At 42.9% G+C, this 26,216-nt stretch overlaps 2 protein-coding genes across 5 annotated transcripts in view; one reads left to right on the top strand and one right to left on the bottom strand.

Moving 5' to 3' along the window:
• The window catches only part of AKR1A1 (aldo-keto reductase family 1 member A1), a 37,513-nt gene extending 23,945 nt beyond the window's left edge, over positions 1-13,568 (bottom strand). The window contains exons 1-3 of one of the 3 annotated variants that reach the window (XM_075002527.1): positions 13,480-13,568; positions 12,657-12,717; positions 8,101-8,196 (exon numbers count right to left, since the gene is read on the bottom strand). In XM_075002527.1, coding sequence (XP_074858628.1) covers positions 8,101-8,190 — 90 coding nt within the window. In that variant the 5' untranslated portion in view covers positions 8,191-8,196; positions 12,657-12,717; positions 13,480-13,568. Of the gene's footprint in view, positions 1-8,100; positions 8,197-12,656; positions 12,718-12,984; positions 13,073-13,479 lie in introns of those variants that run through there. The other 2 variants (XM_075002529.1, XM_075002530.1) reach the window with 2 other exon arrangements.
• Positions 13,569-17,783: 4,215 nt separating this feature from the next.
• Positions 17,784-25,940, top strand: PRDX1 (peroxiredoxin 1). 2 transcript variants are annotated; one of them, XM_075002422.1, is made up of 6 exons: positions 17,784-17,936; positions 20,795-20,910; positions 21,633-21,786; positions 22,432-22,554; positions 23,543-23,673; positions 25,537-25,940. In XM_075002422.1, exons 2-6 carry the CDS (start codon positions 20,805-20,807, stop codon positions 25,620-25,622), a joined length of 600 nt encoding a protein of 199 aa, XP_074858523.1. In that variant the 5' UTR covers positions 17,784-17,936; positions 20,795-20,804; the 3' UTR covers positions 25,623-25,940. The 2 variants fall into 2 exon arrangements, with proteins under 2 accessions (XP_074858523.1, XP_074858524.1); XM_075002423.1 differs by having other exon boundaries at positions 17,906-17,925.
• The last annotated feature ends 276 nt before the right edge of the window (positions 25,941-26,216 follow it).

Here is a 26,216-nt window from a genome sequence, read left to right as displayed (position 1 = left end):
GTGTGGACTACATCTATTGGCTCCTGCTACATTTACTCTCTCTCTCTCACTCACACACACACAGTTGTTGAAAAGAAAGGGGAAGCTAGATGTGAGATATTTTGACTAGATTCTTTGACAAAAATCTGCATTGAAGAGCAAATTTCCCTTAGTCACTATGACCAAAATAAAATTTTTTTCCTTCTTCAAGACAGACTGGATTTATGTAGAGTTTACTTTCACAATGACAAATCTTCTGTTGAAATGGTTACTACAAACAATGCCTGGGTTATGAAATCACTCAAGTTAATGTTTTATGCAGTCCCATCACTCACAAGGAGAGCAGAACAATGATTTCCTGATTGCAAAAAGCCATGGAGCAGAATCATCTACTCCAAAAAAGAAATAAGGGCTTTTCTTTTTCACTCAAAGGGGGCTTGTCTACACTAGCTCCCTACTTCGAAGGGAGCATGGTAAGTAGGGTGTTGGGAGTTTATTAATGAAGTGCTGCAGTGCATACACAGGGAGATGGAGGTGTTAGGGGAAGAATGGGGCAAGAGGGGACAGAGGACAGGAGTGAGTGATGGGCTGGGAAGGTCAGTGTGCCACCATAAAGTAAAACCATTCAGATTTAACAGACTTTCAGCATTAACGGACACCCCTTCCCTCCATTAGCCCATTAAATCAAGGGTTTACTGTAATCAGGCTGACACAGGGACTTCTTTCTGATTTGAAACTAACAAAAATGATTGTCTAAGGAGCCCCAATCCTGCTGAAGGGTTGAAAAGACTTTGGCCTATGGGATCCCATAAAATGGGTGGATAACCTTTGGTAAGCTTTTACATTGCATCTAGGAATGTTCATTTTTCAAATATGTTTTCTATGTAATGCTTGTACCCTAAGAATAAATGCTTTTTGATTTATGAAGGCTGATTAAAAAAAGATATACATTTAGAGCCCTGCAAATATCTGCAGACCACGTCTGTGAATCCAAGTTTTGTATCTGTGCAGGGCTCTGTTTATATTGTTGTAGCCCCTAGAGAACAGTTAACTACAGGCACTGGCCCCTGATCCTATCCGCTGGGGATATGAAGCCTGGTCTGCACTACAACGGGGAAAAAAACCCGATTTAAGATCACGCAGCTGGAGTTGTGTAATTGCGAAGCTGGAGTTGACATACCCTAAAGTGACTTTTCCTGCCATTCCCACAGTAGGAGGTTTGATAGGAGAAACTCTCCTGTCAGATTCCCTTTAGGTTTGAAGTTGGAGCCCTGACTGTTCGATTTAGTACCGACCCACTAGTTGCACTCAGCCAAACTTCAGAAGATGACTGCCACGGTATCAATCTTCGGGTAGATGTGCCCACGGTAAGGTACCTAAGTTCCTAGCCCAGAGAGAGATGGGCGGGCAGAAGGCAGTGTCTCCATCCAAGAGAGGTGACACGTGGAAGCCTGAACACTTAAGTGGGTGCCCTTGAGGAGGAACCAGGAGGAAGGTGTTTAAGTGAACCCTGAAATTGTGACAGGTCACATTCAAACCAAACCCCACAGTCAAAGTGATTTTCAGCAAGCATTGCTCCAGACATGCCTGTACAAGACAACATAAACACAGGGTTGCCATCTGCAAAAACTACCAATACTGGGAACCCAAGACAGGTCATTCACAAGGCTTATAGATGTAATCAAGATATCCGCATGCATGTTTGCTGCCCTGAGTGCTACTAAAGCTTTCAGGTTTGAACTGTGTGTGAGTCACTGTCCCACGTACAGGAAAATATGCTAACCAGGTTTCCAGGTCTGCTAAAGAGATCTATTGTGAAACTCCAAGACAAAAAACATATTTCTAATCTGACAACTAGGTATGAGAAAGACCTAGCCCAGCATTCCATCCATTACACTGCCTCCCTAGACTGCTTTATATTTTCAAAACCCTGCACAAATATTAACAAAACCATCTGACTGAAAAACTGGACTGAAACTGTTTAACAGGATCAGTTCTCATTTTGTCAGGGTAACAACCGTTCCCGAGAAACAGGTTAGACGAGAGTATTTAACAGGTCAGATACCACCTGTGGTTATACAGCTAGCTATTGATCAAGGATAAAAACTGGCAAAGAGGCAGATGATACTAAATTATAAGTACAAAGTAAAGCACATTGGAAAACATAATCCCAACAATACATATAAAATTATGGGGTCTACAGTAGTTGTTACCACTCCAAAGTAAAAAAAAAAAAAAAAAAAATCTTGGAATCATTGAGTGAATGTTTTAAGAAAACTCCCCAATGTGCAGTAGCGGCCAAAAAAGCTAAGAGCATGTTGGGAATCATTAAGAAAGAAACATAATAAATAGGGCTCGAAAAATGTGCCAGACAGTGAAATAAAGTTCTACACGATGAAATCTTGCTATGGAATGGGAGGACAGGGCTGGGGATGCCCCAGCCTACGATATCTATCGTTCCACAGACTCCAGCTGCTAATCTCCATGCTGGGTAGGGATTTAAAAAAAAACAAAACAAAAACCAACAACTTACTCTTCTCCTGTACAAGATGCTCTCCTTTAGACCCACTTCTGGGTACCTCCCACTGCTCCAGGAAGCAAGAAAAATGATTAGGGTTTGTAACAGCTTCCATACAAGGAGATATTAATAAGACTAGTTTGGAAAAACAGATGACTAAGGGAGGATATGGCAGAGATCTATACAATCATGCCTGGTGTGGAGAAAGTAAAAAAGGAAGGATTGTTTACTGCTTTTCATAATACAAGAACTAGGGCTTACACAATTAAATTAAATGGGCAGAAGGTTTAAAACGAACAGAAGCATTTCTTCTCACAGTACAAAGTCAACTTGTGGAACTCTCTGCCAGAAAATATTGTGAAAGAGAAGATAACAAGGCTGAAGAGGAAAAAAAAATTAGGTAAATTCCTGAAATATAGGTCCATCTATAGCTATCAATGGCATAAGCAGGAATGCAAAACCACACTCTGAAGCATCCCTAGTTTCTGTCTCCCAAAAGCTGAGAATGGACAAGAGGGGTGGATCACCTGATGATTAGTTGTTCCATTTATTGCCTCTGAAGTATCTGTCACTGGCCATTGTCAGAAGACATAGGATGCTGGGCTAGATGGAACATTGATCTGACCTAGTAGGGCCATTTTTATGTTCTCAAGGATGTCAAAACCCATCCATACCTCTCAGGAGGGAGGCCTATTTTGCAATCAGGAAGCTAAGACAGACTTAAGTGATTTGCTCAAGGTCACATAGTAAGGCAGTGGAAGATTTGGGAAGAGAAAGAGAGAGTCTAGACTTGTTACAGGATTCAGGTCATATTTGCAATTTAATAGTCCCATTAACCACTACCAGGTGAAATCTATGTAGATATTTATATGTTCCCATCACAGTGGTAAGCAGGCATCAAAAAGTATCTTCTACACTGCCCCAAAGCCATCATGACAGGTCTGTCCAATGTTTTTCTTGTAACATCACACCATGAGGCCAATGCTCAGAAAGGAGATGACTGATACTAAAAGGAAGTTCTGGCAGTCTCTGCATGCAGTGAGTATTGCTGCAGTTCAGGAATTCAAGCTTACTTGCATATAGGAAATGGAATGAGAAACTGACTGTGCAGACTGCTTGGCGGTCACTTGATTATGAGTAGGATATCTTCATGTCGCCCTCATATTTGTGCATCTGTTGATGGCTGATCAGCCCAAATCTGGAGCCACAGATTTTATCACAGAAGGGGCAGGTGTTGGTAGCTTTTGGAGGGGCATGGGTCTGTTTCTGAAGCTCTTTTATTCTTCACCACCTCTCCTCATTTGCACTGCAGCAGGACTTCTCAGACTGCACCACCCCCCACAGATTACGATTCTCCACTGGGGACAGTCTTGGGCAAGGTTCTCCCAGGAGTTGACACTGATCCTGCACTTTTTCACGTGTACTTTCGGCATGTCCTTATATCACTTCTGCTGGTGCCCAATGCTCCTCTGTCCTTCCTTCAACTCAGAAAACAGAATCTGTTTTGGGAGGTGCTGAGCAGACATCCTAACTACATCACCAGTCCAACAAAGTTGTTGATAAGTTATAATGGCTTCAGTGCTGGTTATGTTAGGACTCTTCCAGGACACCAGTGTTCATACACCTATCCTCCCAAGAGATATTTAGATTCTCCCGTGGCAGCATTGATGACATTGTTCAAGTGCCTTCAAATGACACTTGTGTGTGAAACCTGTACGACAGACATGTAGTAGCATTGGAACAATCACTGCATGGTTTACAAGGAGCTTTGTCTTGGGATAGATGACCTGTTTCTCAAAGACCCTTTGTCCCAGGTGGACGGAAACAGAGCTTGCGTAGTTCAGACGACGCTGGATTTCCACACCAGTCGACTTCAATGGAAAGATGGACTTCCAAGGTACGGGAAGGGCTCCACATTTTCCAGCAGTTCTCCACCAACTTCAATAGACGATACATGATTTTGTCCCACTGGTGAGGGTTGGTGGAGCAACTTGGTCTTTTTGATGTTCAGAGTAAGGCCAAGATTCTTGTATGCTTCAGCAAAGGCATTTAAGATGGTCTGAAGGGCTCTAGGAGAAAGGGCAGCAACCATGTTGTCATCCACATACTGGAGCTCCGTGATCGAGGTTGTGGAGATCTTGCTTTTAGCCTTCAGTCTCCCGAGACTGAAAAGTTTCCTGTTCATTCTATAGACAATCTTCATACCACGTGGATGAATGAGGTGAAGGGCCATGACAACAGAGATGCAGAACAGCGATTGGGCAAAGATGTAGCCTTGTTTGACTCCCACTTGGACCTCAAAGGGGTTGCTTTGGCATCCATTGTTGCTCAGTACTGTGGCAGTCACATTGTTGTGAAGCAGCCTCAAGATGCTAATGAATTTTTTGGGGCAGCTGATCTTCGAAAGGATCGTCCACAGGATACTAGCATTTATTTAGTCGAATGCTTTGGTCAGGTCAATGAAACAAGGCTTGGTTTTGTTCCGAACATTTTTCTTGCAGTTGCTGAGCAGTGAAGTTCATGTCTGCTGTTCCTTGAAATGGCCAGAAGCCACACTGAGACTCTGGGAGAATTTCTTCTGAGGAATGGCAGTGTCAGTTTGCAAGGATTCAAGCTTAGATTTTCCCTGCCATTCCCAGAAGGCAGATGCCAAGACAGTTTCCATAGTCCGACTTGTCACCCTTCTTGAAGAGACTGATGATCAGCATGCCTCTGAAATCTCACAGCATCTGCTTCCTGCCTCAGATTTTGAGAATCAGGAGGTGGTGTTGTTTGTGGAATTCTGGCCGACCTTCTTTGAAGACTTTGGTGGGGATTCAGTCTAGTCTAATTGCCTTGTTGCACTACATTGCTTTGATGGCAGCTTGGACCTTACTCAGGGAGGAAGTGTTGCAAGATTTTCTCTCGGTGGTTGCTGAGGGATTTGGTCAAGGGATGCTAAGACCACAGTAGAAGGGTAGTTCAAGAGCTCGTTATAGTGTTCCCTCCAGCGAGAAACAATGGCTTCACTATCTTTCAAGAACTGGATACCATCCTTTGATCTCAGAGGATTGATTCCATGGTTTCTCGGTCCATAAACGGATTTGATAGCATTGAAGAAAGTTCTTGTATCTCTGATGTCTGTGAGATGCTGCATTTCTTGCATATTCTCAGTTCACCATTGGTTTATCAGAGTCCTTGTTTTACATTGGACTTCTGGCTTGGCCTTGGTACGTGCTTCTTCATTGTGCAGTTGATGTCGCTGTGCCAGGCTTTAAAGGCTTTCAATTTTCGCATCAATCAAGCATTCAATTTCCATATCGTTCTCATCAAAGCAGCAAGTACTACTTTTCTGCTTTTGGGACAAAAAGCAGATAATGGTCATATCATTTTAGCAGAATGTTAAAGAACACCTAACTAAAGCCTTTTTTCTTAAAAGAAAAAAAAAAAAAGAGCTTGTTGATGAGCAATCTGGATCGTTAATACTGTTTTTCACTAAGCCTAGGGCAGTTCTAGTGGACTAAAGGAAAGCTAATGCTGTGTCCATAGAAGGAGGTTGTCTGCCACACGTTTAAGGAGGGCCCAGTGCATGATGGTGTGTCTTCCACCTTCTCCAGGGACAAGGACAACTGCATCACCTGTAGGAGGGTGTTGTCCCCTTCTTTTCTGGAGGAAAGCTCCTTCAGGGCTGAGGTTCAGTGTGCTGCCTTTACCTCTGTACCATCATCTGACAATAGTGCTAGCGGTGCTATACCTGGCTTGTCCAATATAGCATGGGAGGGTTGGAAGTATTAAACTGACACCACCAGCACCCCTCCCCAGGTTCAAGTACTGCCACTGGCTGGCGGAGGGCGCAGTGTCCCTGTTGTACAAACATCAAGACCAGTGCTGCCCCCGACTCCATTGTCAATGGAGAGTCACCTCTTGGGGTTGTTGAGTCCTGAGTTTGCCCACAAGGATCAGTAGACAAACAACAGGCCAATGGAAAGTAGTGCTACCTGCCTGAGGAACCATACTAGGGTGAGCAAGATCAGTGCTGAAATCCTGAGTAGCCCCACCAGGATGGCAACTGATATCAAAGGGAGCACCTGAGAGGAGGTTACTGGTGCCTGGCTGACCTGTAGTCAGACATTCACCCAAACTGGCAGTATGGGGAATGATACCTCAAATCAGAAGTCCCATACCTATTAGGTAGGGATCCCACTGGGTATGCAGGCCTTCTGGCTAGTGAGCTGGGATGCAGTGCGGGGATCCAAGGTTGCAATGAAGGAGACCTTGAGGGTGTTTGTTGATGTTCTTATGCTGCTGCACACTGGTGGACTTGCTCTTTGATGCCAGTGGTAGAGCCACCTCACCTCCCTGGTGTGGCACCTGCAGATACTGTCACGTCTGCTCTTTAGTACTCAGAACTGTTTTGGATACTGAGTGACTCACTATAGACTGGGAGCCCCTGTTGCTACTTGGGATGGAGGGCAGGTCCCTGCCTGGGTTTGGAGGTCAGCTGTACTCCCCTGAAGCAGGTACATGGCCTGACACAGGTCCTCTGCCCATAGACCCTCTGCCCTTTGGCACTGAAGGTTCTGCTTCTGTTTTTTCCTGGGCTCTAGTGAAAGGAAGCAGCGCCAGGTCAAGTCTGCCACTGGTAGCACACTACAAACTGAAGCCAATGTACTTGCCCAGAGTCACCTATGGAGGGCTCCAACATGGGACAAAGAGCCACCTGCAGATATCCCATTCTTGGGTATGTGGGTGAGAGCTTTTATAGTTACAACACATGTCCTTCCCGTCACTTTCTCCCAGAGACAACCATTGTGCGGATCATGGATGGGCACTGGCCTACTGTATCTTGAACGTAACTTGAAGCCAGGCTAACGGGGCATGCCCCACCTGGGGCAAAGGCTCAGCTGAGACTCTCACTTAACACTATTACTAACTACAAAGATCTATTATACAACAAATGAAACAAAGTCTATGTTGGGAAAACTACTACAGCTCTTGCAATGCAAGATTAGGCACTTTAACCAACCATGAGGGGTGGCAAGAAAGACTTGAGAGAGCACAAAGCTGGTGGCACCTAATATAGCACCACATGAGAACATTGTTCCAGAAGGCGCCACAGCTGGCCCTACAGATACTGCCTAGGCAGAAATCTCCTGACAGATGTGCACACCTAAAATGGAATTGAGATAAGCAAGCACTTGAAGAAGAGCCACCCTCTTTTTCTTAACCCCAGCTCAGCAGATAGACCCTGAAGTTCCACTGAAATGTGCATCAGCTTTTGTATATTGACATGAATGTGAATCAAATGTTTAAGTGCTTTGCTGGACAGAGATGCAGTGCCAAATTGTGGCCTCATGCCCCAGTTTTGCAAGCATGTTCACACATGCTTAGCACATACATGAGTAGTTCCATTTACTTTGGGGGTTTGCTCACTTGCATAAGTGAAGTTTGGGGCCTAAAAATTATATTTTTACACACACACACACACACACACACACACAGAGTATGACTGAAACACGCACTAAAAGACCATAAAATCAGAGTGCTTCATGTGCTCATAAGGCAAAAAAAAAAAAAACAAAAAAAAAAACCCAGACTGAAATCATAGCAAGCGCATGGCTTACCTGGCCAGGCTCACTTTTCCAAGTCCCCAGTCCAATAAGAGGCATCTTTTTCCCAGTGTGAAGCACAACAAAAGCACATGCAGAAGACATTTTTACCTAAAGCAAAAGTTAATTTTTCGTTATAATTAGGAAGTTGCAACATCTTACATTTCCTGCACAATAAAGAAAACCCAAAAGGTCCCAATTCTGCTGTCATGTTGCACAGCTGTATGTCCCCATGCCTCCTATTCTCTATATGTAGTGTAAGTAGTAAGTCATAAGGATTAGATAGTATTGGTGCAATTCTGAAGGAACTCAAATATGAAACTGTAGTACTACTAGCTGTGGCTTGTAACCAACCTCTCATTTAAATTAACTTCTGTACCAAATAACTTGAGGATAATTAAGATGATGCCATTTTTTTAAAAAGGGCTCCAGAGTTGATCCTGGCAATTACAGGCCAGTAAACCTAACCAGGCAAATTGTTTGAAATTATAATGAAGAACAGAATTATCAGAGATATAGATTAACATGATTTGTTGGGGAACAGTCAACATGGCTTTTACAAAAGAAGTCATGCCTCACCAACACACCAGAATTCTTTGATAGGGTCAACAAATGTGTACAAGGGTGATTCACGAGATGACCTTTCCCCTTATCCCATGACTGTTTTTGCTTTGGTGAAGGAACTTGCCAAAGGCTTTCTGAAAGTCCAAATACACTATCCATAGAGAATTTGGACTTTCAGAAAGCCTTTGGCAAGTTCCTTCACCAAAGCAAAAAGTCATGGGATAAGGGGAAAGGTCATCTCATGAATCAATGGCCGTGTCTACACTAGCCCCAAACTTTCAAATGGCCACGCAAACGGCCATTTTGAAGTTGACTAATGAAGTGCTGAAATGCATATTCAGCGCTTCACTAGCATGTGGGCTGCCGCGGCACTTCGAAATTGATGCGCCTTGCCGCCGCACGGCTCGTCCCGACGGGGCTCCTTTTCGAAAGGACCCTGCCTACTTCAAAGTCCCCTTATTCATGGGGACAAGGGGACTTCAAAATTGACGCGCCTTGCTGCTGCGCGGCTCGTCCCAACAGTGCTCCTTTTCGAAAGGACCCCGCCTACTTCAAAGTCCCCTTATTCATGGGGACAAGGGGACTTCGAAATTGACGCGCCTCGCCGCTGCGCGGATCGTCCCGACGGGGCTCCTTTTCGAAAGGACCCCACATACTTCGAAGTGCCGTGGCCGCCCGCATGCTAATGAAGCACTGAATATGCATTTCAGTGCTTCATTAGTAAACTTCGAAATGGCCATTTGCATGGCCATTTCGAAGTTTGGGGCTAGTGTAGACGTAGCCAATGCCTGGTAAAAATATAGGAAACAAAACTCAGTTTTCAGAGTACAGAGAGGTAAATAAATAAAAGTGGCCCCTGGAGTCTGCACTGGGACCAGCGTTGTTCAACATATTAATAAGTTACCTGGAGAAAGGGATAAATAATGATAAAATTTGCATGATACAAAACTAAATATAGCAGACTGCAAAGAGCTACAAAAAGATCTCACAAGAAGGGTCTGTAACCCAAATCCCAACACACAAGCCTGAAACCCCATCTTTGGCTTCAGCCTAAAGGCAGTAGGTCTCAGACTTTGGCCCTGAGCCACAGCACATCTAAGCCAGCTCAGGTAACTCCATGAAAATTGGATCATAACCCACTTTTGGGGTCCCAACCCACAGTTTAAGAACTGGTGTTCCAGGGTATCAGTGTACACAATACAGCAAACTGTAGCTACCTATACTGAGTACACAAGCTCAGGTGAAAAGAGATTCCATAACATCCTAAAAGGGTAGCCAAGTTAGTCTGTGTCTGCAAAAACGACAAGGAATCCTGCGGCACCTTAAAGACTAACATTTATTTGGGCGTAAGCTTTTGTGGGTAAAACAATTAAGTGGATTTTACCCATGAAAGATTACGTCCAAATAAATCTGCTGGACTTTAAGGTGCCACAGGACTCCTCTTTTTTGCATACCACCCAGAAATTAGTAAGACTATTTGAGCAAGCCATTTTTCAGGCTTACATGCAAAGTGCTTCTGCAGAGGTCATGGCCAAATCTTGCAGCTGCCAAAATATGGCATTTCACCTCTTCAGAAATCAAGTTACACCCAGAACAGCTTTTAGTCCTGCTTCTGTAACAGCTTGAATTTGGGAAGAGGTAAGTTGTTTTTGTTCAAACTGCCTGATATGGGCAGAAATTTGAGGACCCCAAAAGACTCAAGTGGTGTGTCTACGCTTGCATTCCTCTTTTGCAATATGTATGCAAATGAGGTGTAGATTTGCATATTCAGCACCTCATTTACATATTCTAGTTTCAAAAGAGCTTCTTTCGAAAGAAGAAAGCCCGTGTAGATGCTGCTTTTTCAAAAGTAAACCCCATCCATCTTCAAAAGATTCCTTCTTCCCTTTATTAAATGGGAAGAAGGATTCTTTCTAAAATGGGGTTTACTTTCGAAAGAGCAGCATCTACACCGGCTTTCTTCTTTCGAAAGAAGCTCTTCTGAAACTAGAATATGCAAATGAGGTGCTGAATATGCAAATCTACACCTCATTTGCATACCTCTTGCAAAAGAGGAATGCAAGTGTAGACACACCCAAGGAGGTCCAGCCACATATGCCTCCCCTTCTCACCTTGGAAGGAAAAATTTGGGGTCAGAAGGTGTTGATTAAGGATAAGTGTGTTAATGAGAAAGAGATCTGAAGAATTCTGTGCAGCCTGTACAAACCCAGTTAGATGCATAATCAGTTCCATCATTCTATCCAAAACAGAGAGTGCAATATTGAGCGGACATTTGTATAACTCAAATTGAGTGAAATGGAGTTGCTCCTGATTTTCAACAGCATAACAGCAGAACTATATCCTGTTACCCAAGCCTATTCAGTAAGGTAAGGTGTTCTACAAACCCAGTGCCGAAACTTTTAGGTTCCAGTTCACCCCAGAGCTACTTGCTATAGATATTAATGCCCCTGCAGAGCAAGCCTGAATCTACCAAATCAGACTGATAGGCTGTGGCCACACTTGGCCAAAATGCATAGCTCAGTCTGCCTAACTTGTAAAACTTACCAGCTGATAGGAATAAGGGGCTTTCAAAGTCTGTGGGGTCCTTTCGAAAAGGACCCCCATGTAGACGAGCCACGTGCGTGCGAAATGCAGCACTTTCAAGGTGCTGCAGATGGCAGCATGCTAATGAGGTGCTGAATATTCATTTATACTTCTCATTAGTATCCTCCAATTTGGCCATTAGCATGGTCATTTCAAAATTTTGGCCAAGTGTGACCACAGCCATAGTATTCTACAATTCCTTTGCGGTGAATGTAGGAGACAAAGAGGAGGACTCTTCAGACAGATGGAAACTAGAAAATCTCATCTCAATGGGCAGAGCAACCCAATGATAAGTTTTACAAGTTAGGCAGACTGAACTATGAATTATGCAACAATGAAAAAAAAAATCAACATTCAAACTGGTGCTAAAGCTCAGCAATTCCCTACACACTTCTATTATTAAAATTTAAAAAAAAAAAATAGGTTTTTCTTTGACCTGTTCTGTTTATTCAATTTTTGTCGTTACCAGCACAGATCCTACCAGAGGGCAACAGTCCCACCAAAACAGAATGACAACATGCATTCTATTGGAAATAAGAGTTTAGTGATTAGATTAAATGCCTTGCATCTGTATTTTAAATCCAAGACCTATTACTATCAGTGTAGATAGGGCCAAAGGCCTAATTTAGCCATACTTTTGTAGGAGTAAGAGTCTTCTGGTGCTGGAGAAAGAGGAAAAATAACGTAAAATGTATTTTTGATTTTAGGAGAGAGAGATTGTAAGATTATCTATCATGCTTGACAAGGTATCCAAGAACTCCTAAGCATATGTTTGGTATACCAAAATTCCTACTGGACTTTTGAGTCTTTTTGCTTTTCTGTTACAACTGCATATAGTAATCTTTAATTTTAGGGCAAGGAAAGAGGGCACATAAGCAGCATTCTGTTGATGGTAGAAATTTTGATCAAAGGGGAAGGTCTTGTGCTACGTCCTAATGGCTGTTCTCACAGTTAAGCTGTTAAAGGAAGTCATGTTTCAGGATGCAGTGCAAAGCCCGTTAGCTGATTTCAGCAAAAGCTGAGGAAGTTATTTATCTTAGGTCCTCAGTGCTGCTTCCCAAATTAAGTTTTACACACACTAGAGAGACAAGCTCTGTCACCAGAAGAGGTTGGCCCAATAAAAGATTGTAAGCGGGTGAGGTACTACTATCCCAGGACTCACACAGCTACAACAACACTACAGATAGATTATCTACATGAGTATAATGCAGATCCATGAACAGTGCAACATCAGCTCAAGATTTATTTGACTAGGAAAGCTGATTGAAATAGCTATTCTGGAACAAACTATTCCAGAGGAACTGTTCAGAAATAGTTTGTTCTGCAATAGTTGTTCCAGTTCATTTCCCCACATAGAACTCTTAGTGTTGGGATACTGATGAGAAAATACATGTTTTGTTATGTCCTGCCATGCAGATTCTTACCTTTATAAGTTTACAGCTCAGAATGAATGGGAACTGAATAGCCAAATTTGATTTTAATGACCTAAATGCATAAAAAGGACAGGGTTATTTATGCCAAAGTATAATTACAGCAGTTTTTCTTTTAAGTGTCTTGGAGAATAGCATAAGTAACATGCCAGATGAGCTTTAGCCCAGAGGGCAAGGTGTGCATACGTAAGAAGTAATTGTTAATAGCACAAAAGTACAAAGTTATCCCACACCACAAAATTTCATATTAACACTGCATAGCACAGAGGTGGCCAAATAAGAAAGTCTAGAAGGAGGGAAGGGGAAAAAAATTACAATCTACCTTTTTTTCTGTCCGGGTGTGTTCCTTCACATGATTTGCTTTTAAGGCAACAACATTTGCAAGGGCAAACACAAAAAGGTCCAGCAGCCTACAGTTATTTTTACCATAAAATATGGAACAGATTTTGTAGCAATGAAGACAAAAATTAAAGTTTGTCAATAAGTAAATACATACTCGAGTCATCATAGTTAAACCTGGCTATAACAAGCAGGAATTACTTCTCGGTGTCGGGCCGGCGGAAAAAACACCTGAAGTTAATGGACTGAAAGTCAAAGACGATGTGAAAATAAAATGAAAGGGGAAAGAAAGTAACTAACAGACAGAAATGTAAATTACACAGATTTAGCAGCCTCCCTTTACAAATTAGCAACGGCTTTGGCGGAACTACGAGGGATACACAGCCGCAGCTCGTGCAAATCGGGTTAAATTGAAACGGGAATTAAATCCGCGTTAGACAATCAGATCAAGTAATCCACTGCACACCCATTACCCTACCTGCTCTGTTTCCACAAGGGAGTTCAAAATACAACAACTCCAGGGCTCTAAACTCTTTATTTCCGTTTCCGGGTTTGACCTTTAACCACACAGCCAGAACTAGCAGATTTCCCTTTCACGTGGGGCTGAAGAATGTACATGTATTACCGTATTTCCTTATTTTGCAGAGTCTTTGGCGCAGCACAACTTTTAGAGCAGTCTTAGAAGCTTGTTGAGGCTGTTATTCAGAGAAGATGTCACCGAAATTGACGAAGGAGGTGGCCCTTACTGCATCCTGGCAAAATGCTACCTCAGGATCCATTCTCTTTTGAAAGGAAGATTCAAATTCTGGAGTTAAAATTGAAGTAGCTTTGCTCTTGCTACTGAGAGTTTTGCATGTAGAATTTTGTGGGGGGAGATTTTGCATTAAAAGCTGTTTTCTCTTGGGATGAAGGCATTTGTCTTTTAAAATTTCTTCCTTTGCTGATGGAAAAACTATCAGTGTTTTCTCTGCCACCCCCTTGCAGCTTGAAATGTCCCTCACTCAAACTGTCATGGTTTGTGAGACAGCTCTTAGATCCACCCTCCAAATTCTTTCTCAGTTAAGTTTTCATTGGAGCAAAAGGAGTCACAAACCTTAGTAAAAATCTCCCTTATGATTACGGGAAATAACTATTCAGTCACAGTAGGGTTAAAAACAGAATGCGTATCAAAGGAGAAATGGTATGGTGGACTCAATCAAAGAATTCTAGGTCAGGAAGAGACCTCAGGAGGTCATTTAGTCCAGCCCCCTGGCCAAAGCAGGAGCAACCCTAACTAAACCATCCCAGCCAGGACCATGTCTGCTGTGTGTGTGCTTTAGCCCAAACAGGCTGGAGCTGCTACCCACACCCCATCCTTCTAGTTAATCACTTAAACTTCATGTTTAACTAGTTAACTAATTAAATGGAATTATACATCCCTATTGTTAATCATTTATAGGTAGGGCAGCAATGTGCAAATAGGAATGGTGAGCGGGCCATGAGTGGTCCTCCTTTGCCTCAGGGAGCTACGGCAGACTGAAGCCCACTGGGATTCCACCTGTGGCCACAGAGCCCCCTATACCCTACATGCCTCTTCCACACTGGGACATGGGAACTCTGCTCTTACTTGCTTCTCCCTCTACCTCATAAAGCTGGACCAGATGGAACAGCTAATTCATGGCATTCCAGCTCTGGGAGGGGTGGGAAGAGCATGAATCAGGCAATTCAGATGCTCCGAAAGTGCTGGGAGGGAGGGAAGAGGAACAAGGAAATGTGGGGCTCCAGTGCCCTGATGTAAAAGGCATGTGGGGGAGGTGAGGAGCCCTAGTATGACCCATTATGTTGTACAGACAGACATAGCATTTGCCAAATAAAAATCATAGTTGTGGAACAGGGAAAGGAACCAGACATTCTGATCTAACTTAAAATCAAGCATCCACTACCTTGAGCTAAACCAGAAAAAAAGTACAAATATATATAGATTGAGCATTGGCCTGTTAAACCCAGGTTGTGAGTTCAATCTTTGAGGGTGCTATTTAGGGATCTTGGGCAAATAAATATTTTTTTAAAAAAAGGGATGGTGCTTGGTCCTTCTAAGAGGGCAGGGGACTGGACTCGATGACCTCCCTGGGTCCCTTACCGTTCTATGAGATGCATCTGATGAAGCGGTTCTTTGCCCATGAAAGCTTATTTTGGAATACTCCAAAATATCTGTTAGTCCATAAGGTACCACAGGACTTCTTCTTGTTTTTATACATATAATGTGATTTCACAATCTGAATTGCAGAGCTCAACTTCTCAAAAGGTTTGCAAAGATAATGTTACTAGACCTAAGTGATTCTGAGGCCCACAGTTGTAAATAATTGCTTGTTAAGACTGAGAATATGATAACATATATTGTCACTTTTGTAACCTGAAAATGTCTACATCTAAACTAGGATTTTTCTTTTTAATCCAGAAATAGTACAGTCAACTCTTTCATATCTAGCATTTTATCATCCAGAACTCTCAAATATCTGCCTTTTTTAATCATAAGTAATTTTAGTTACTTCTTCCATTAAGTATGGTATAGTGAAAGTAAATACAAATAAATATAGCAAATACAAGTTTACAGTGTACAACACTGCTGTTGTTGGTAAATAAAGTACTCTGCATACATTTTTTGTTTGTTTCTTAATGTCTAATCATGTTTTTCTTTAGTGTTATGCATTACTAGGATTCATCATCATCAACAACCATGGGCTCAGCACTAGTTCATGTCTGATGCCTCACTCACTATTTCCTTTCATCTTTCCCTGTCCAGTGCACAGTGGCTTATTATTCAGAATATTTAAATGTCCAGCAACCTCCTGGTCCCAGGGCTGCTGGATATGAAGGTGTTTACTGTACGTTGTTGTGTGCATCTGTGCAGTTGACCTTATTGGCTACAAGCTCTGGACACCCTGTTGCCTAGAGTAGTCAGGAAATATTGGAATTCCTGGGCCTCTGGGGAGAAGAGGCTGTGCAGGCACAGCTCTGAGTCAGCCAGAGAAATGTCAGTATTGGAGGATTCAGAAAGTCTATGACGGAGTTCAGCAGCAGTGCCATGTGAAAGCCAAGAAATGGTATGTATTCTTGTATGTCAGGGAAGTGAATGATAGATTGGGCACAGAGCTGTGCACATGTTGGTGTTACAAATAACTCAAAAAACAAAACAAAAAAAACCCCAGTCCAGTAGCACTTTAAAGACTAGCAGAATAATTTATTAGGTGACGAGCTGAAGAAGTGGGTCTGCCCCATGAAAGCTTCTCACCTAAAAATTACTTTGTTAGTCTTCAAAGTACTACGACTGCTTTTTTGTTTTGTGAAGATACAGACTAACATGGCTACCTCTCTGTCACTATTTATAAAGAACTGCATGCCATACTCAGAGGACACCCCATTATGGTATCAAGTATCGGATGGGTAGCCGTGTTAGTCTGGATCTGTAACAGCAACGAAAGGTCCTGTGGCACCTTATAGACTAACAGAAAAGTTTTGAGCGTGAGCTTTCGTGAGCAGAGACTCACTTCATCAGATGCTGGACAAACTCACAGGACCCTTCATTCCCATTATGGTAGACCACTATGGGTATCTCTGAGGAGCCTGAATCCCATGTTCTTGACATGAAAAGTGAGGAGGAGGTGAACAGAGGCAGGTGACTGGGGAGTCCAGCTGTACTGTGAGCTAGAACCTGTTTTTGACTCTACTGTAGTCCAGCCAGTCCCTGCAGTTGTGCATGAGTCCAAAGCAGGGGAAGGAACAACAGGTAAGTGTGTCAGTACATTTTCCATTACAATTATGACTCCCTGAACATATCAGGAGACAACTGTTGAATTTTAATTAATTCACTTGTACTAGAAGAGGTAAAAGAACACCAAGGAGAGGAAGAGTTGTCAGCTGTTACTATGAGGCAGCAGGTTTGGGGAACCTGTGGGGAGGAGTTAGTTTATGTACATCGGGATGTCTGTTGAATCTGTTAGGATTAACATTGGATGAAGTTTGTGCAAAGGCAGATTTAGCTATTTCCTGAAGGGGGCTGCTCTGTGTCCCTGTCAGAGCTCTGAGATCACTCTTAATTTTGTTTTCAATGTTTACCCTAACCCAAATGACCCACATAATTTCTTCTACTGATGCAGCAGTGGGGAGCCTACAGCCTTCAGACCAGATCCAACCCAGGGCTTGTCTGGATGCTAACCACAAGGCTAGGAGCTTGCTGCCCTCCTCCCCACCAGTTACTCTCTAAGGAAAACTCAATATGAATTCAATTTAATCAGTTTTCAACATCTCTTCTTATTTCCTCTTGCAATAAAGTATCAGAGAAGTAGCGGAGTTAGTCTGCATCTCCAAAAACAAGTAGAAGTCCTGTGACACCTTAGAGACTAACAGATATTTTGGAGCATAAGCTTTCGTGGGCAAAGACCCATTTTGTCAGATGCATCTGACTAAGCGGGTCTTTGCCCATGACAGCTTATGCTTTAAAACATGTTAGTCTATATGGTGCCACAGGACTTCTTGCAATAATGATTTTATGAGCCATTTGAAACCACTGCCCATAACCTTATAATTTTTACTATTATACCGCACATTTTAACCCCATTTTTTCCCCACTCATTCAAATTCGTTCACAAAGTGAAACAGCCAAGGCAGTAAGACTTCCTCCTTTTCTAGTGAATCTCATGCACGTCCTATCTAAGCGAGACCGACAGCTCTACAAATCTGCTAAGTCACGCTCGATCTGCAGCCATAGCATCTAGAAGGGCGGGGCTAGTAAGTTTCCTTTATTCTCCCCCCTCGCCAGGCTTCCCTGTCTCCTCGCGAGATCAGGGAGGGTATAAAGTCAGGTATAGAGAGAGTTGCGTTGTGGAGGTTAGAGATTAGTTACTCGGGTTCGGAAAAAACGGTGTCAGAGGCGCTGACGGTTCCTGTAAGTGTAAGGTGGGTATTGTCTGTAGCATAACTTCTGCCATAACGTGTTTCACTTGCAGGATGCGTTTGGGGTTGGCTGGCTTGTTTCTTTGGACACTTGACTGTCTTCTTTCCCCACAAATGAAAGGTCTTCTGTTGTAAGAGAACGTACCGCGGATTCGAGTTGTGCGCTCTTGCCTAATGCTTCAGAGGTGGGTGCGCGGATAAAAGCTTTCTTAATTCTTCTGAATGGCCCTCTGGTTGGGAGGGGACCCGAGCTCCTCGAGGTCTGTGCATGGCATTAATTGCCTGTTTGATGACCAACTGCTTAGCAGTAGTTTATCTGCCTCGTGTTGTACCTTGGGTAGCTGAAGAGGAGCAGCCTGAACTAACTCTTTTTTACCAGGCACCCCAAACCTGCTGTAGTGTAGATGCTTTTGTGCCTCGGCTATCTCTTGCCCTCAAGAGGTACGAAAGGTAACAGAGGAAGCTGTGCTAGTCTCTACACTATCAAAACAAAAAGCAGTCAAGTAGCACTTTAAAGACTAGCAAAATGGTTTATTAGGTGAGCTTTCGTGGGACAGACCCACTTCTTCAGACCATAGCCAGACCAGAGGGACGAGATTCAGAACGGTGTGAAAACATGTTAATGCACCCTGAGGGTGGGAAGCTGCTTCTAACTGCCTCGCAAACAAATGCTGCTTCTAATGCGCTGCTGTTAAGGGAGCCGCGTTTGGGAACTCTAGCAATCGCCATCAGAACTCCGTGATCCTAACTGCAGGCTCTCTCCCAGGGAGAGCTGGGAGAACAAAAGCTCTGAAATGGCATGTGATTGACCCTGATCTGAAACAGTATTTTCTTGGCTGGCTGAACCCATATCCTAGCAGGGTATTAATCCTTTAATGGTGGAAGATTAGCAAACAAATCTGGTTTGGACCTGTTAGGTTCTGGGCTATTCGACTTGGGTAGAACTTCTTTTCAGGTTGGTGAGTGGTGGGAGCTAGCCATGTTTAGTGTTAGGACTGCTACCATGCTAGTCTTCTGTGGGCTGAGTTCCTCAGTACGGGTAAGTTGGTTGCCTGAACTTTGTGCCCCTCATGTCAAGCAAAGCTATTTTAATGGCCTCAGAACTGCATAACCATGTCCTCTCTCTAGGCATGGCATAACAGAAATCTTTTATGTATTTGGCAAACTATAAAGAGTGCCACAATTGTAACTAATATCAGCTCTACTTCTTTTAGTATAACAGGAGAGCTGGCAGGGTGTCTTCTGGAATGCTTTTATACCTCTAGTTCAGATATCTTGACTCTGCCTTCAGAGAATGCTGCCAAATAATCATATTTGCCATTTTAAATCACCACCTGAAACATCTCGGAGTAAAGCACTGCTGCTTTTGTGCCTAAACTGAAAGGAAACAATCTGAAGACACCCAGTGCTTAATCACACAGCACTCAGGAAATGCTGTTGAAGTAACATTCTGTGGCTAGCTGCCATGTGCTGTGATGATACCAGACCATGGCAGAGAAAAGTAGAAATTGTACTGTGGGGAATCACTTCATGTGTTAATTATCAATACTAGCTTAAAGTTCATAGAAAGCTTGCTATTGTCTAGAATATATTCTGACTGAAGCAGCTGGTGGGGGTGTGTGGTGTGGCTTTTTTTTTTTTTTGGCGCAGTCTTTAAATGTGTAGCCTTACAAAGGCATAAAGTTTTTAAAATATCAAAACCAAATATTTTGGGTATGTAACTTCCAAAATAAGTGGTGGTTAAAAAGTCTGCAACACAGACACCTCCCTTAGATTGTGTAAAGAGAATATTTAGTTTGTTCAATCTTAAGTAGTGTCTAAGAAGCACATACCCCCTCAGTTCTTGAGAGCACTCATACTGTGTAACTTGCTAATCAGCACTACTGAAACTGTTCCTGCCAAAATGTACTGGAGGTAGCCATATTAGTCTGTAGCTTTGAGAACAACAAGAAGTCTTTTTTTGTGGCACCTTTATAGGCAAACAGATATTTTGGAGCATACACCTTCATGGGCAGAGACCTACTTCATTGGATGCATGAGTAGGGGTGGGGGAGTAGTTTCAGAGGGGTACTTAAGGAGTGGGGTCCTAGCAGTTTACTATTACAGCTTACATCTGACTAACACTGACATCAATTACGTTGTAAATGTTGGAGTTCCTAAATTTTCCATTTTTTTTCCTTTTGTGCCTCTTGCTCCCTTTCCACTAACAAAACAGAAGCTTTTAACTGTAGATTAGAACAATCTTTGATATAGTGTAAAGAGCAGAAGGACATCTTTCCTAAGCACTTGCTAGTATGCATATCTCTTAGCAAACAATAAGAGTGGAATGGTCAAGGTCTTGAATTCCACGTGTGAACATGGAACAAACAGTGTCTAGCATGTGTGGGTTGGATCTGGTAACTCTCGAGTCATGATGTATATGGTATAATGGCAGAAGGCCAGTCTCTTTTCAGATCTTGAATTTTGTAGCGGAATCCAGGTGGACTCAAAGGTCATATGCATGACTAATTAATTTAAAACTACTTAAGACAGAGGGTGGAAGAACAATTTTAGTCCATGGAATCTTAGTAAGGTTGTGTGAACTCTGTTTGGTTTAGAAGTGTAAATTAAATTTGTCATTGTGCCACAAAGTGAAACCAATGGCAACAGTTATTACTTGCAATGTTAGTCAATACTGAGAGATCTTGGCTTAAGATACCAAGACACTAAAGGCTTTAGCAAACTAAATTTACTTGCTGAATGTAATGTGGCCAATATAACTGACTTCTCGGGTCTAAAAAAAATTATGGCAGTTGTGCCTGCTCATTGAGCTGGCAGTGCCTAGGAAGCTACACTGTCTAACCATGTCTCTAATATTCTAGCCCATACAAGATGTCTGCAGGAAATGCCCAAATTGGGAAACCAGCCCCTGACTTCAAAGCCACAGCTGTGATGCCAGATGGACAGTTCAAAGAAATCAGTCTTTCAGACTATAAAGGTAAGTGTTAAGGCCTCCTGTACATCCTTCTCTCGCCCATGAGTCTAACCTACACAACTTCAACTAAGCAAATTGCATAGCTGAAATAGATTTACTGACTGCGGGGAGGGACTTCCACACAGTGAAGTCAATGGGGACTGTTCTTCCATTGACTTCTTGTGCTGGTGGAGAATTGAAGAGGAGCTGGCGTCAATGGTATTATCAGGGGGTTGATTTATCAGATCTAAGCAGATACAATAAATGGACCATTGGTGGACACACAATGCAACAATGGAGCCACCATCTAGTGTAGACAAACCCTAAGGCCGTTTCTACACAAGTGGCATGGTAATACATGGCCTGAAATATGCTAATGAGGTGTGGATGCAAATTACCTGTGCCTTATTAGCATAGTCATGATTTGGTGTCTGGGGCAGGCCCTGTCTCCCCAAGATTGGGGGGGAGGGGAAGGGAGGGGGTGTGTGTGTGTGTTCTGGTCTAATATAGTTAAACTAATTTGTATAACTCATTCTGTGGAATTGAACATTTAATCAATAAACATAGTTTCTATATGGAGGCTAGTAGTATATCTAACAAAGATGACCTCCTGGCTTCAATAAACATTCAGACCTAATTGTAATACAGAGTTTTTAGCATTTTGTGTATGCTTGCACTTGGAGACTATTGTAACTACCTGAGGAAGCCTAGGGTACCCAAAAGATTAATTTGTATTTTTTCCCTAGGAAAATACATTGTGCTCTTCTTTTATCCCCTTGACTTCACCTTTGTTTGCCCAACTGAGATTATTGCATTCAGTGACAAGGCTGATGAGTTTAAGAAACTTAACTGTCAAGTAATTGGAGCTTCTGTTGACTCTCACTTCTGTCACCTTGCCTGGTAAGAAGCTGAATGTGCTATTGGCTGAGAGTTGAGACATGACCTACTGGTTGATCCTGCTTGAAACAGGGGGCTGGAGTAGATGACCTCAGAGGTCCCTTCCAGCCCTGGGATTGGGTATCATCTTTAATGACTCTTTAAATGCTAGTTTTTTCCTTTACAGCTGGGGTGAGGAACCCCTGGCCTGCCTCTGTACCATGGTTGGTCTGGATCCAGACCATGGGGAGGAGGGGGCAGCTGCCTTCCATGGCAGCCAACCTGTGGCAAGGGTGGAGGGTGCAAAACAACAAGCCTGTCCAGCTAAGGCAAGCTGCAGTCTGGGTGCAGACTGTGGGCTCTGCTGAGGTTGGGGGCAAGAAGCAACTTTAGGCTCAGCTGCTGCTAGCTACTCTTTCCCCTACTACCCTGCCCCCGCCTCCCAACTGGGGGAAAGGAGGGAGAGCAGCAGCCTGGGTAGCCTGTTTGTGATTGTCTAGTCTTCCAGCTGACTAAGAATATTGCTTAGCTACAGGGGAAGCAGGGTAACTGCCAATCATTCTCTAGATAGTCAAAAGAGTGATTCTAGGAAAAGTTCTTTCCAGGGCAGGTACACTGTTCCTCCTGTAACTTGAACAGCTACATCTTTGACATCTCATTTCTCTTCAGGACCAATACCCCTAAGAAACAGGGTGGATTGGGTAAGGTGAACATTCCATTGGTTTCTGATACAAAGCACACTATTGCCCAAGATTATGGTGTATTAAAGGAAGACGAAGGTATTGCATACAGGTAAGGCTCCTGGCAGGGTGGTATCATGACTGTTGTGATAGTCTAGTTAATGGAGAACTTGTGCAGTGCTTCCCAGCCACTCCTCTTTTTTTTTTTTTTTTTTTAAAAAAAAAAAAAACACCTTGGGAGATCTGGCAAGCTAAACTAATTTTTAGTTTACTTGCTGTCCTGCACTCAAAATATTCTGTAAGTTTTCTCACATGTGGGCTTGGATGTCAGTCTCCCTGTCTCCCAATATAGGGATTTGCCCTGGTTTGTTATAAGAAGGAATGTAACTTTTAGCTAATGTCACTGCAGGGTGGTGTACTAGCCATCTGCCACTGTTCAATGGAAAAACTTTGAAAAGTGGTGCACTCTAGTCTAGAAAGATTTTGCAGTGCTCTGTAAATACTGGCCTATTAAAGAAATATCAAATCAGGCAGGTAGGTATGTATGGGAAGGTCACATCCCATAACTGCAAGTTTAGTTTAAGGACTGAATAGCTAACCAACACCTTTTGGATATTGTATGGCAGAGCTAGAGGAGCACAAACCTTTATTGCCTTAAGGCATTCGGAGCTTAAACTCTAGTCCTCATGTGAGGCCACTGAAATCTACTGCAGTCCAGTACCTATTGAGCTTCAATGTAGCTTTGAAAGGAAGCTTGGCTATGGCTTCATTTGGTCTGATACCCCCCCACCGTTCCTTAGGCACATGGAACGCTCTTCTGGGTATTTTCCCCCACTGTAATGGGAGTTGTAAACTCTCTCCAGATGAGTGCTTATATGGAAAATAAGCATGCAAGGTGGCATTATGGGCCAAATGCTTATTTCAGTATTTTACATAGTGTCTTATGGCCAGACTTCTAAAGAAGTGGGCTTTTTTGTAAGTGTAGGAACCTATAACTATGTAGCCTGTTCTGTTTCTTAAAATATACTTGAAGTGATCAGGTACCTTTCAAACTTGTCTTTTTGACTTGTGTGCAAAACTGCTTACCTGTTCTTCTGCAGAGGCCTGTTCATTATTGATGGTAAGGGAATCTTGCGTCAAATAACCATCAATGATCTCCCTGTTGGGCGCTCGGTTGAAGAAGTTCTCAGATTAGTCCAGGCTTTCCAGTTCACAGATCAGCATGGAGAAGGTAAGGTCCTGAATGTTTGCCTGAGCTGTATCTTCTTCCTTCTCTCCCCCCCCACCCCCACAACTCCCCCAAATAAAGGGAAATAGTCATTGCTTTTCCAGTTAGTCATTTAGCCAGGGCCTTGGTAAACGATATGTGACTTAGAAGGAAGTTCCTAACTTCTAAATAGAGAGGCTTGCACTTTCTAACATTTGGAATACAAAACAAAAGCAGTCATGTAGCACCTTAGACTAAAACACAGCATACCTTGCTTCTGCATTTGAAGAACAAAGGTACTCTTAACCAGTGGCTGTACTCATAGTGTCCTGCAGGACAGAGTAGAGGCAACTTAACAGATCTATGAATGAAAAATAGTATCAAATCTTTCGTGTAATACTGGAGCAGGTTCCTGGGATGGCTCTCTCACCAGGCTTAATAGATTTCCCTATGGGAAAGCATGGGGAAATGGCATGGCAGCTCTCTGCCCATGCTGCTTCGCCTCTCCCTGTAGTCATAGAGCAAGTCAGACTGGGAAGAACAGAAAAACAAATGGCTAGCAGCTCAAACTCCCACTTGTATTCTGTGTTGAGGGTGTAATCTATTGCATTAATGAGAGCCTGTCAGAATCCCTACCGAAAACTACCAGAATCGCAGGCTAACCCTGATAGGCTTGAGTATCGGAGCAGTCATTTGGAAATAATTACACATTGGTTTTAATTATGGATGGAGGCAGCAGTTTATCTAATGCTTTCCATTATAAAATGTGAGCTTAAGTGGCATAGAGCTGCCAAACTTCAACTAACCATTCTGCAGCTGTAGCCCTCAGGCTGATTTTTTTTTTTTTTGGGTGTCTTAGATTCTCCTCTAAATGGGTCAGAAAATGTAACTAGGGAAAAATACTGTTGCCAATAGGTATTTCTTCCAGCCATCCTGCTCTAACCATTCAATCTGCCAGTGTGTCTGCCCTGGCTTAAGTTATGTGCCTTTCCACTAGGACAGCAGTCTACTCAAATTTGAATAAAGTTAGATGCCTCTGGAAAAAAACAGTTTGCCATATGCTCAGAAGCTTATTGTTGAAGTCCTCCAAAGATTCTGCCTCTACTGGACACTGTCACTGCAGCAGTTATGTACACCCAGCCCAATCAGTATTTCATTTCTGAGAATGAACATCATTTTCTCTGCAGTTGCTCCTCCCTAGCTGCTGTGGACCAAGGTGCCAGGCACCAGAGACAATGGAACAGTCTCCCTACTCTAATCAGTTGTCCCCTAGTGATGCCTAGGCAGTGAAATAAGCAGCAGCCTGGGTGGAATTTTGGCTTGGAAAATGTGGGAGGAGTAGAACAGAGAGAGAAACTGGGGGCAGAAATTTAAAGCCACTAGAGCAACATTTCTTGTACTGGGATCTGTGAAGGAACTAGAGGTCCACTGGTGAACATCTTCCTCTCCTGTCCTCTCTGAGGCCAGCAGCTGCACCCCAATACCCTGCTACCGCTTGGTGCAAGGGAGGAGCACATTGGGGTGGGGGGCTCTGAGAAGGGGTGAGGCAGAATTTTTCATTAAAATGGGGGTCCTTGGTTTTGCTGGTGTTTCAGAACTGCATTAGTGTTCCCTAGCTAGGATTCCTCAAGCAGCTAGCTGCAAAAGTAATCAAGAAATGGGAAATGCCAGAATTAAAGCAGTCCATGGCTGCTTTTGGCACTGAATTTGTTTTACTTTCACTGTCAAAATTGAATAGCAGTGACAACTATTGCTGTAATCCTCTGTGTATTCGCAGTATTAAGAAATGCTGTCATACTTCTGTTCTCTTGGGGAGGGGGGGGGGCAAATGCCTTATGTGAATGCCTACAAGTGCTTTTTTTTTTTTTTTTTTTTTTCCCCTTTCAGTTTGCCCAGCTGGTTGGAAACCTGGGAGTGACACAATCAAACCTAATGTTCAGGAAAGTAAAGAATTCTTCTCAAAGCAGAAGTAACTCTGCTGTCGGTGGCCTGCCTGTAGACTAAGGATACTAGTCTGCCTTCTGGATTAAAAATAAGTGTGTTTTTGTAACTTTCTGCCTATTTAAAGATTGCATACTTTAAGTCAGGAGAAATAGCTGCTGGTGGGTGTCAACCATCTTTTTGTACTAGTATCACTGACCAGTACCTTCACATAGAATCCTCATGATCAATGTTTGTGTACCATACCCTGACTTAAATGATCAGGGCAGTGTAAGTGGCTGAATCAGTGTTGCAAATAGAACAGCTGTATCTGACACTTAACAACTTGATTAAACTCATGGAAACTAAAACAGTGTCTTCATTGGAGAACTTCAGGATTGACTGAAGAGTGTGAAGCAGTGCTGGAAAACAACCTTTTCTTTGGCCCATGGTATGAATGGGAATTGTTTGTGTTTGTGTGTTAAATTGCCCCTTAATCCTTTGTATTCCCCATTTGTAGATCTTCATCCTAGTCTATGCATCTAACCCAGGGGTCTGCAACCAAAATAGTGAGCCAGTTTCTTTCAAATTCAGTTATAAAAGCAGTCCTTCATGAGCCACAATGCAAGTGAGAGTCCTTTAATGTC

The sequence above is a fragment of the Carettochelys insculpta genome, chromosome 9 (assembly GCF_033958435.1).
Source record: "Carettochelys insculpta isolate YL-2023 chromosome 9, ASM3395843v1, whole genome shotgun sequence".
Classification (NCBI taxonomy): domain Eukaryota; kingdom Metazoa; phylum Chordata; order Testudines; family Carettochelyidae; genus Carettochelys; species Carettochelys insculpta.
This window is presented reverse-complemented; position numbering and strand designations above follow the sequence as displayed.

Coding starts and splice junctions, on each gene's coding strand:
- PRDX1 (XM_075002422.1), top strand. CDS start 20,805: ATGTCTGCAGGAAATGCCCAAATTGGGAAACCAGCCCCTGACTTCAAA. Junction 21,787..22,431: donor CACTTCTGTCACCTTGCCTG/GTAAGAAGCTGA, acceptor ATTTCTCTTCAG/GACCAATACCCCTAAGAAAC. Junction 22,555..23,542: donor GACGAAGGTATTGCATACAG/GTAAGGCTCCTG, acceptor GTTCTTCTGCAG/AGGCCTGTTCATTATTGATG.